Here is an 11,911-nt window from a genome sequence, read left to right as displayed (position 1 = left end):
TGGAAGAGCAGTCGGGTGCTCTTACCCACTGAGCCATCTCACCAGCCCACACACACACATCTTAAAAAACAAAACCAAATCAATCATTAAGCTTTTACTTCAAGTACCTAGAAAAACAAAAAAACAAAACAAAACAAAACAAAAAAAGCCCAAAGCAAACAAACAAAAGGAAAGAAATACAAGAGTAGAAGTCAATGAATTTCAAAGTGGAAAACAGCAAAAACCAGTGAAACAAAAAGCTTGTTCTTTGAACAGATCAATAAAACTGGCCCAACCTCCAACAAGAATAGGGAAAGCCCATACAATTATAACTAACTAAATATAAAAATAAATATTGTAGCTGGGCGGCGGTGGTGCACGCCTTTAGGCCCGGAGGCAGAGATAGGTGGATCTCTTGAGTTCAAGATGAGCCTGGTATACAGAGTACTTTCTAGGACAGCCAGGGCTACAAAGAGAAACCCTGTCTAGGAAAAAAAAAAAAAATAGATACAATAGTTCTATAACTATACTCCAAAAAGAAATATCCAGGTTCAAATTATTTTACTATGAATTTAATCAAACATGTAAAAAAATAATACCAATGCTACATAGCTTCTTCCAGAAAATATTTGGATGTGAAATCCTCTCCTGGCCTCATTTTACTGATGATTCTAGTATTAATCTGATATCACAACAAAGCAAACAGTAAAAAATGCACTGGGCCAGGGCAGTGGTGGCACATGCCTTTAATCCCAGCACTCGGGAGGCAGAGGCAGGTAGATTTCTGAGTTTGAGGCCAGCCTGGTCTACAGAGTGAGTTCCAGGACAGCCAGGGCAACACAGAGAAACCCTGTCTCGAAAAACAAAAACAAAAAACAAACAAAACAAACAAACAAAAAAAAGTACCAATTATAAACCAATATTCTTCCTGAAAACTGATACTAAAATACTTAACAAAAGATTACCAAATAGAATTTAGTCATATACAAGGCAGGTATAGTGGCACACATATAAAATTCCAGACTTAGGTAAGAGAGGTAGAAGGATAAGGGAAAGCCAGACTCGGTGAACAAACTAAAGGGTAATCTGGGAAGACACCTGGTGCTCGCCATTGTCTTCCACACTTGCACATATACGCACATACACACTCATACATTTATACACATGTGAGCACACACATACACACACAAACACACTCATACTAGGATCCAGAAGAGCTTTGTCATTCTCTTTAGCCTGGCCATATGGGTAATGGCTTTGTCAATCTCCCATGGGTCTGTGGCCTTGGAGACCTCAATATGGCCATGCGCATGTCAACAATGCACAGTTACTCAGGACTTCCTCTGTTCCCTACACCTGGAAGCTCAATCTGGAACTTGAGGGGACCCAACACCTCTTCTGAGCTCCAAGGGCACCTGAACTCACATATACATATATACAGTTAAATATAAGTTTTTAAAAAACAAAATTAGTAGATTTGGTGGTAGATACCTTTAATCTCAGCACATGGGAAGCAAAAGCAGGTTAATTTAAGTTCTAGACCAGCCTGGTCCACACAGCAAGATCGAGGATAGCTAAAGCTACATAGTAAGACCCTGTCTCAAAAACAGACACCAAAGTTGATGAAGTTGTTTGTCTACACACACATATATGTGTATTTACATATCTGAACTTAACGTTTACTGGAAAAAATGGAAAATACTGACTCCCCCTTCATGGAAAATGATAAACTAAATAGATATGAAAAAAGCAGTGAACTGAGGGAATCTTCTGATAGAACTGACTTGCTTTGTCAGTAGTGTAGGCCTGTAATTCCAGCCCTGAGGAGACAGGTAGGAGAATCACAGCAAGTTCACATGAAATTTTAGGCCAGCTAAGTTACACTCGTTCTCAAAGGAAAAAACAAACAAAAAGCAGGTATAGGCCACCACCTTATCCAGCTCAGAAAGCCTCTGGTGGCGGGAAGGAGGTGGGCTTTGCAATGCACTAGGGGTTAGACTTAGGCCTTCTGTCTGACACACGAGGGTCCTTCTAACTAAGCTGCACCCCTGCCCATTTTTATTATTGTTTTTAAGACAGGACCTCACCCTAGCTCTGGCCGACCTGGAACCTGCACAGCTCAACTAGGTATTTGTCGGGTAGGCATGAAGCTCCTATCTTGAGCCCAATAACCCTGGAGTGATGGCACCTAACTATAATCCCACCACTACAGAAGTGAAAGCAGTAGGGTCTAGAAGTTCAAGCCCTAGCTTAGGATAGTAAGATTGAAGCCAGCATGGTATTTGAGAGCCTGTCTTAAGAAAAACTTACTTTGGTCATCCAACTACAGTAAAAATAAAAAGGAAAAATATAAAAGTTAAAGTATAATTTTGTTTTTGGAGTCAGGGTTTCTCTGTATAACATCTCTCCTAAGTGTTTAAGAGATGGACATGAGAACCTCAGCTGGGTAGTGAGTTCAAGGCCAACTTCTGGGCTATATGAGACTGCCTCAGCTTCCCCAGTACTAGGATTATAGGCATGACCTACCTTGCCTTGCTAAATCCATCTATTTTTAGGAATGCTGTCCTATTTTCCATGATGACTTAGTAGTTAAATATCAGGGAGTGAGTCCATTGTAAATAAAGCAGCAGTGTCCTAGAGGGCTTCAGTGCCAGCAAAGCTCTGTGAATTCTGAGGGCAGACAAAACTAACAGTGAGAGAGACCCTGTCTCAAATAAAAACAAAGGATGATAACTCTTTCATTTTACAGCAAGGAAACAAACCTAGAGAAAGAAATGAACATATTAAGTATTTATTATTTTTCTCTGTGTCTAGGCTATACTTTAGTATTTTGTTGGTTACTCATTATATTATTTATTTTTAAAATATTTATTTGCACCAGGCATGGTGGCACATGCCTTTAATCCCAGCACTCGAGAGGCAGAGGCAGGCGAATTTCTGAGTTCGAGGCTAGCCTGGTCTACAGAGTTAGTTCCAGGACAGCCAGGCTACAGAGAAACCCTGTCTCGAAAAACCAAAACCAAAACAAAACAAAACAAAAACACTTAGGAGAGATGGAGCGCCCAAGTCCAGCCTGAACCACATACCCAGACCCTGTCAAAACAGCAAATCAAGCAATCCAACCCGGTTATACAAGCAGTGCCTACCACCTGAGGGCTGTGGAGTTGGCTCACTCTGCTGAGTTCAAGCCCTACATTCTCAAAGGGGTGTAAAGACATTCTTTTATTATTATAACATCTGGATGAAATCAGTTATATAGTTGACAAAACACTAGATAAATAATGGAAACATTTTTCAAGATTCTTTATAATATTGTAACATCAGAAAACTTTTCTCTGTTTTATATTTTAAACAACTTTATTTTATGTATATGTTTTGCCTGTGTGTATATATGCAACACTTGCAGGCTTGGTGTCCATGGAGGCCAGAAGGTGGCAATTGATCTACTGGAATTATAGCTATGGGTAGTAGCACCAAGTATGTGCTGGGAACAAAACCTCAGTCCTCTCCAAGAGCAGCCAGTGCTTGTTTCTAATGGCAGAACCACTCTCCAGCCATTTTTGTTTACTGATACATGGCTACCATTCTCAACATAAGTCTTTACTTCTTAAATTCTAGGAAAATAGAGTATATTTTAAAAACTGTACCACAAGTCTACTGCACAAAAGTACACCAGCCGAAGTTTCTTTCCAAAACTGTTATCCATTGAGTATGTAGTTCAGTTGGCAGAATGCCTGCCAAGCATGCACTAAGCCCTGGGTCCATCCATAGCACAAGGTAAGACAGGCATGGTTGTGACTATAAGATTGTAGCAGCTGGATCAGAAAATCAAGATCAGGCTGGAGAGATGATGGCTCAGCGGTTAAGAGTATTGACTGCTCTTCTAGAGGTCCTGGGTTTAATTCCCACCAACCATATGGTGGCTCACAACCATCTGTAATGGGATCTGATGCCCTCTTCTGGTGTCTCTGAAAACAGCTACAGTGTACTCATAATATCAAGAAATAAATCTTAAAAAAAGAAAGAAGAAAGAAAGAAAGAAAGGAAGAGAAATTCAAGTTCACCCTCAGTAACATAGTGAGTTCCAACCTAGCCTAGTCTAAATAAGACTTGCCTCAAAAACAAAAAGTTTATTGTATTTTAACTGCTGAGTTAGTAAAATGGTTCAATTCCTTTAAAAAGAAAGAAAAAAAAGATAGATAAATTGATTGATTTGGGGGGCTGGAGAGACGGCTCAGTTGTTCCTGCATAACACATGAGCTCAGTTCTGAGAACCTGCATTGGATGGCTCACAACCACCTATAATTGCAGCTACAAGAGAATCACCAACCCCCCCCCCACTCCTGCCCTCTGGGGGCACCTGCACTCACATGAACAAACCTACCCGCAGGAATCATGGTCTTTTGAATGAGAATGGTCCCCACGGGCTCCTTTTTTTTAATTCTTGGTCCACAGTTGGTGTTAGTGTCTTGGGAAGAATTAGGAGGTATGGCTTTGTTGGAAGTAATACAGCCTGCTGCCATGCTTCCAGCCACAATGATCATGGACTCACCTCTGAAAAATTCGAGTCTAATAAATTGATGCTTCTCGAAGTTCCCATAGTCATGGTGTCTCTTCATGGCCACAGAAGAGTAACTACTACACCAATGTGCATAATTTAAGTAAAATCTTTTTTTGAAAAAAAGTGGGGCTGGAGATATGACCAGCAATTAAGAACACTGGCTAATTAATAATAAAAGGCTTGGTAGCTCAATCAAAAAAGAATTGCCAATCAAGCAATAAAGTCCTGAGTTAATCTCCAGACCCCACATAAAAAGACAAGGCATGGTAGTGTTTACTTGTATTTCCAGCACTGGTGAAGTCGAAACCCAGAGAGCTTGGGGCTCACCAACCAGAAGCTTAACCTCTTTGACACACTCCAGGCCAGTAACACATCCTGTCTCAAAAAATGGAGGTGGTGTATGGAATGAAGACATGATCCAGTGGTTAAGAGCACTTGCGACACAACCTCAAGACCTGAGTTTGGATCCCAGAACCCAAGTAACAAGTCTGGCATAACCCTGCGTCCACCGGGAATCCCTGCACTCTGAGGGTCCAGGCAAGAAGACTGCTCCAGGTCTTGCTGACTGTCAGCCGAGCAAAACACGTAAGCCTCAGGTTCAGGGAGACACCTGGCCTCAAAGAAATAGGGCAGAGGGACCCAGTAAGATGCCCACATTTAAGAAGAACTGCCTCAAAGGAATAAGGCACAAAGTTACAGAGGTGGACATCCAATGTCTTCTGGCCTGTGTACAAGTCCACATTGAACACAGTACATTTCCCACTGTATATCCCTCCAGTCATGAATCTAATTTTCTAAAATTCAACCATCCAAAACATATCCTGTTTGACACAAAGAAGTAAAGAGGGAAAAGCAACAACAAAAAGGCTATATTTTATGACTTAAGTATCATGTATGTACTAACATGGGATCAATAAATTAGAAGAGATGGAAGAATTCTCAACATGAAAAAAAAAATCTTGAGCTAGGAATGTAGCCCCAGGAAAAGGAAGGAAAGGCAGATGGTAAAGAGAGCAGTGGGTCAGTCTCACTGGGTGTGCTGTTCTACACTCAGACCTATCATCCCATCTCATCAAAGGCTGAGGCAAGGTTGGCTCCGCAGGGATGTCAGCTACAGCAGGAACCACTGGGTTCTATGCCACCACTTACAGCAGACTAGAATTTAAGAAAACTCTTAAATTCTCAGGTTAGTTTGCAAAGGTTTGTTAAGAACCTACTCCTCACCTTTCGAGTTTTTTGTTTGGTTTGGTCTGGCTTTTGGTTTTGAAACAAGGTCTCACTATGTAGCATGGAAACGACTTTGTAGACCAGGATGGCCATGAACTAAGATATCCCCCTGCCTCTGCAAAGATTATGGGAGTTCCGGCCTGGTCTCCCTCTGTTTGGTAAGTACCTATGATGACTCTGCCCACCTCAAAATTGAAGAAGCAAGCAATCAAACAATAAATAAAATCAACTATTTCTACTGGTGATGACACACACCTTTAATCTAGCACTCAGGAGGCAGGAGCAGGCAAATCTTGAGTAGGAGGCCATCCTGGTCTACAAACTGAGTTTCATGATAGCCAGGGATACATATAGAAGCCCTGCCTTGAAAAACCAAAGTCAAGGGGGCTGGTGAGATGGCTCAGTGGTTAAGAGCACCGACTGCTCTTCCAAAGGTCCTGAGTTCAAATCCCAGCAACCATATGGTGGCTCACAACCATCCGTAACGAAATCTGATGCCGCCTTCTGGAGTGTCTGAAGACAGCTACAGTATACTTACATATAATAAATAAATAAATCTTTAAAAAAAAAAAAACCAAAGTCAAAACAAACAAACAAACAACTGTTTCATTAAAAAATATTCTTAAACCGTACTTTTAAAAAAGTTTTGATAGTTTACATAGAATGGCACATGCGTGTGATTCCAGCACTGAAGACAGTTTATATAGAATGGCACATGCATGTGATTCCAGCACTTAAGACAGAAGAAGACCACTACAAGTTCAGGGCCAGCCTGATCTTCACAGAACACTGCAGGCCAGCCTCTCAAAAATCCCCACTTGGAAAAAAAAGATAGAATAAAAAAATTACTATTTCCTGCTTAGAAACTTAAGCTAATATTGCTAAGGAAATGACTATTTGGTCAAGAAAAATGTAGTTTTGGTAACTTGTTTAAAATCAGAAGAAGGCAGCTCCATCCACAAGGCTAGAAAAGCTTCTGACTTACTAAAATGTGTTTCTCTATGGTCCCTAACAAGAGAAACACTTTGCAATCTGAAGAGTTAGATAAGGATTTTGCAACATGTGATCAGTTTGAAATCTTGTTTACTCTAGTGAGACATGGGCTATTTTACTACAAGGTCTGATTTTCCCTAACATTTTTCAGTTGTATAGTTTTCTCCTATAATTCATCAAATATTCCAATAGTTTCCTGACAATTTACTTCATCTTCATGTAAAAAAATAAAAACTGGTATTCAGGGGCTGAAAGGAAGGTTCAGTGGATAAGACTATGTGTTACTCTTATAGGACCTAATGTCAGGCCCCAGCACCCACATCAGGGGCTTCCAACTGCCTGAAACTCTTGCTGCAGGGGGTCCAACACCCTATTCTGGACTCCTCCCATACCTGCACTCACAAGTAAACATTCTCATATACATAATTTTTAAAGCTTAAAAAATACTTTTTTAAAAAATGATACTGGCATATGATCTCTGTGAATTTGAAGCCAACCTGGGCTATATGTAAGTTCTAGGGCTCGCTCACTCACTCTCTTGGAAATAAAAAAAAAGCTGTTTCCAAAAATAATGGGAAAACAATACATTTCGCAGTGTTTCAGCTGTGTTATGCATATACATATATGTGTGTGTGTGTGTGTGTGTACCCTGTTATTGTAATATAATACAATATTACCTAAGACATTAACAAGATAAAATTTAAAAGTTCAATGTGAAATAGCAGAGACCAACACTACACATCCCTCCCTCCAAACTCTTCTAAAAGGCTGTGATGATACAGACTTCTGGAAATGATGGGTCTACCTTGTCGGAGAAAAACAAGGTAGGCCAATTAAAATGAAATACTTCCTAAGATGTGACTGTAATACAGCAGAAAGAGGACTAAACAGGTGTGATAGATCAAGCCTAGTATTTCCAGTAGTTGGGAAGCTGAGACAGGAGACTGCAGTGGTTCAAAGTCAACCCGGGGCTAGAATGAGACCCTGACTCAAAATAAGATGAAAGACAGAGACAGACAGACAAACAAGCAAGAAGACGTCCATAGACAAATGGCGGGGGACATTTTTCTGAAAGAACAAGAGTTGCTCCACCTCGACCTAACAAGATTTAAACCTGGGTTCTGGACTAAAAGACCTGTCCTGAACTATAACCATTACCCAAACCTCTGTTTTCAGCAGCAAGACACTAATAACTACGCTAAAACGTGTAAACCCTGAATTTCAAAGTATGGGAGTTACAAGAACCTGAGCAGATTCTCAAAGAACTAAGTTTTCCATTTAAATGTAAACCTTTCCAAGTGTAGAATCAAGCAAGACCTTGCAAAACGTCAGCGTGGCCCCGTCTATAGCCCAGATTACGCTCGCAGTTGAACCGAGTCAGTTTGCCCAGTTACTTACTAGGCATCAGGGGACATCAGCTGGCAGAGGGTTAAAAGACCACACCACTCCCTAACACCGCAGGCAGAGTGGAGGCGCTCGGCCAAGCGCCGCCACTACTCCAGAAGTTGGGGCACAGAGTCCCCCAACACCCGTCACCCGTTCCCCAGCTCCTCCGGGCAGGGCGCCTCCTCGACACCCCTCCCCCAACACCCGAACGCCACGGCCCTACGGCTCTGCTCTGGCTCTCCGCACTTGTCAGTCCTTTCTGCCTCCTCACCTGGGTTAGCTGTAGTCGCCGCCATGGTCGAGATGGCACCGTCGCTGCGCCACCCTCGGTGGGAGGGGCAGCCGCCACCGAGCTGGGGGAGGGGAGGGAAGAGCCACTCCGCAGATCAGGCACCTTACCGCCGCCACCGCTACCGCGGAATCCAAGATGGCGGACGCCCACCCCCCCCCATCCTGGGGAGAAGACACGCCCAACATGTGGGCGGGGTCAGTCTCCAGACAGCCTCCCTGGGAGAACTGACCAATAGGATCAGGAAGTCGCCATAGAGGCCGGGCTAGTGACTCGGCCAGAGAGTCCGGTGACCCCAGGAGTGCAAGGAAGCCTGAGCTCGGAAGCCAACCAGCTGTTTCCCTAATCCGGCCTTCTCAGCGTCGGAGATTCATAACCAAATTGACGTCAGTGAAATGCAATGAAAAAGTTTTCTTTCCTAGTGGGCTCATCAGCATATGCTTCCTACAGACGATTTGTTATGCAAATCCTCTTTATAAGTTCTAACAGTGATCACTAATCCATTCTGGATTGCTTTTCTTTATGAACTTTTGTCACTAGTAAAAGTCCGATAACTAATTCTTAAGAGTTGGCTCTGAAGCTGGTAGGAAAAAGCTGGGTGATTACGTGGTACCAAAGATGCCAACATTCGAAATGGAGACAACGAATAAATAATTTTTATTTAAACAAGTATTGCAGAACTCAGACTGCAAAGACCAGCCTGTACTACAAAATGAAACTAGTCCCTTTCCCTGCCCTCCAAAAGTGGGGTGTCCTATGTCACAAGTTTTTTACGAATGACAAGGTGATACCACACCGAAGTAATGTCTAATTTTAAGAACTGAGCAATTCAGAACAGACAATGTCGACTCAAAACACTGAGATAAATTCTATAATTTTACAGATCAAGAACTACAAACGGGCTTGTGAGATGGCTCAGCGGATAAGAGCACTAACTGCTCTTCCAGAGATCCTGAGTTCAAATCCCAGCAACCACATGGTGACCCAAAACCACCCTTAATGAGATCTAACACCCTCTTCTGGTGTGTCTGAAGACAGCTACAGTGTACTTATTTAGAATAATAAATAAATCTTTGGGCCAGAGCAAGCAGGGACTGAGTGAGCGGGCTGACTGGAATGGGCGAAGCTGACCAGAGCGAGCAGAGGTCCTAAATTCAATACCCAATAACCACATGAAGGCTCGCAACAATCTGTACAGCTACAGTGTACTCATATACATAAATGAATAAATCTTAAAATATATATATTTAAAAAAAAAAAAAGAACTATAAACAGATCCAGGTGTAGCGATGCACACATTTAATCCCAGTATTCAGGAGGCAGAGGCTGGCCAATTTCTCTGAGTTCAATTCCAGCCTGGTCTACATAGTGAGTTCTAAGACAGCAGGAGTTATACATAGAAAGACACTATCTCAAAAACAAACAAAAACCAAAGACATGAAACAAAGGCCACCTTGCAAATTAATCCAATAGTGAGAAGCAAAGTGAATGAAACTAACACCCAAACCCTATTACATTCATTACCATGTATATGTAGACTAGCGGGGAGGAAGGTAATTTTGTTCTTTGAAACAAGGTCTCATGTAGTCTAGACTGACCTCAAATTCACTATGTAGATGAAAATTCAAGAGGCCTTGAATTCATCCTCTCCTACCAATGTTAGAACTATAAGCATATGGGCACTACTCTTTGGCTTGTTGTCAGTTTGATTCACCAAATATTTTTTTTAAAAATCAGCCATAAAGGGCTGGTGAGATGGCTCAGTGGGTAAGAGCACCCGACTGTTCTTCCAAAGGTCTGGAGTTCAAATCCCAGCAACCACTTGGTGGCTCATAACCATCCGTAACAAGATCTGATGCCCTCTTCTGGAGTGTCTGAAGATAGCTACAGTGTACTTACATATAATAAATAAATAAATAAATAAATAAATAAATAAATAAATAAATAAATATCAGCCATAAAAAGCCGGGCATGGTGGCACATGCCTTTAATCCCAGCACTTAGGAGGCCGAGGCAGGCAGATTTCTGAGTTCGAGGACAGCCTGGTCTACAAAGTGAGTTCCAGGACAGCCAGGGCTATACAGAGAAACCCTGTCTCAAAAAAAAAAAAAAAAAAAAAAAATAGCCATAAAGATGACTCCACTACACAGCTACACCTAAAATCCCAAGATCCAATGCTCTGAGCTTACACAAGGAGAGGACACCTGCAAATTATCTTCAACTTTCCTCGCACCATAACATGTGTGCTCACACATACACAAAAACTTTAAAAACATTCAGAAGTAAGTAAGTGGAAATGACAAGATGGCTCAAGAGCTAAAGGTACTTGAAGCTGGATTCTCCAAAAACCACACAAGGGTTCAAAGAGAGAACTAACTCCCATCCACTAAAAAGAGGTGCAGTGAGAAGCAAGCCCTCATGCTGGCTTCTTGTTGGCTGCTTGCTTGCCTTAGGTTGTTTGGTTGAATGGTTGGTTTGGTTGGTTTGTTTAGACATTTTCTTGGGGTTTTGAATAGTTTTACTTTTTTAATTATATGAATGTGTGTCTGCATTTAAGTCGGTATACCTGAGTGTAGGAACACGATTAGGCAAACAAGAAAGATCCCATCAACCTGGAGTTACAAACAGTTGTGAACAGATAGAGATCCGCCTGCTTTCGCACTTTCATTTGCTGGCATTAAAGGGGTGTGTCACAATGCCAGGATGGAAGCATTGTCTTAATGACTTTCCTTCCTCTTAGATGATCTTAGCTTGGGTCAAATTGACAAAAGCAAAACAAAACAAAACATGACATCTATATGGTACACTTGAATATAAGAAATTGTAGTTTAGTGGCATTGCATGCTTTTAACCCCAGTACTTGGGAGGTAAAGGCCAATGGATCTCTTTGAGTTGGATGCCAGCCAGGTCTACAAATTAAGATCTAAAGCAGCCAGGATGATTAACATAGAGAAACTATGTGTTGAAAAACCAAACTAAAAGTCATGGTTTTATATATATATATATATATATATATATATATATATATATATATATATTAGACATGTTGACCTACACCTATAATCAGATAGTAAAAGAGCCATGGTATAAGGGTCACTTCAAGTTTGAAGATAGCCTGGCCTACATGGTTAGGCCGAGATGCCCTGAGTGACAGACAGTGTGGTTTGTAAGCATGAGAGCCTGAGTTTGAATCCCCCCCCCAATTCACGTTAAAAAACAAACAAACAAACAAACAAACAAACAAAAAAAAACGATCATTGCTCCATACGTAACTCTGGTGCTTGTTGGATAGAAACTGATCCCCAAGAACTCAGTGGCCACCTAGCCCAATGGCACTACGTCGGGACATAAGAGAGGAAGACACCTGATGTGGCTGTAACTTCATGCTTGGAGTTTACTGCTTCATGCACTACATACATAGCACACATCAGAAACACAATGCAAAAAAAAAAAAAAAAAAAAAAAAAAAAAAAAAA

At 41.5% G+C, this 11,911-nt stretch overlaps 1 protein-coding gene across 5 annotated transcripts in view; it reads right to left on the bottom strand.

Moving 5' to 3' along the window:
* Positions 1–8,574, bottom strand: part of Arnt (aryl hydrocarbon receptor nuclear translocator) — a 68,263-nt gene extending 59,689 nt beyond the window's left edge. For 4 of the 5 annotated variants that reach the window (XM_029537474.1, XM_029537475.1, XM_029537478.1 and 1 more), the window contains exon 1: positions 8,418–8,574. In XM_029537474.1, the coding sequence (XP_029393334.1) occupies positions 8,418–8,442 (25 nt within the window). In that variant the 5' untranslated portion in view covers positions 8,443–8,574. Of the gene's footprint in view, positions 1–2,505; positions 2,586–8,417 lie in introns of those variants that run through there. The other variant, XM_029537477.1, reaches the window with a different exon arrangement.
* Positions 8,575–11,911: the final 3,337 nt, after the last annotated feature.

Source organism: Mus pahari, chromosome 4, assembly GCF_900095145.1.
Source record: "Mus pahari chromosome 4, PAHARI_EIJ_v1.1, whole genome shotgun sequence".
In the NCBI taxonomy this organism is placed as follows: Eukaryota; Metazoa; Chordata; class Mammalia; order Rodentia; family Muridae; genus Mus; species Mus pahari.
Note: the sequence above shows the minus strand (reverse complement) of the source record. Positions and strands in the feature narration are given on the sequence as shown.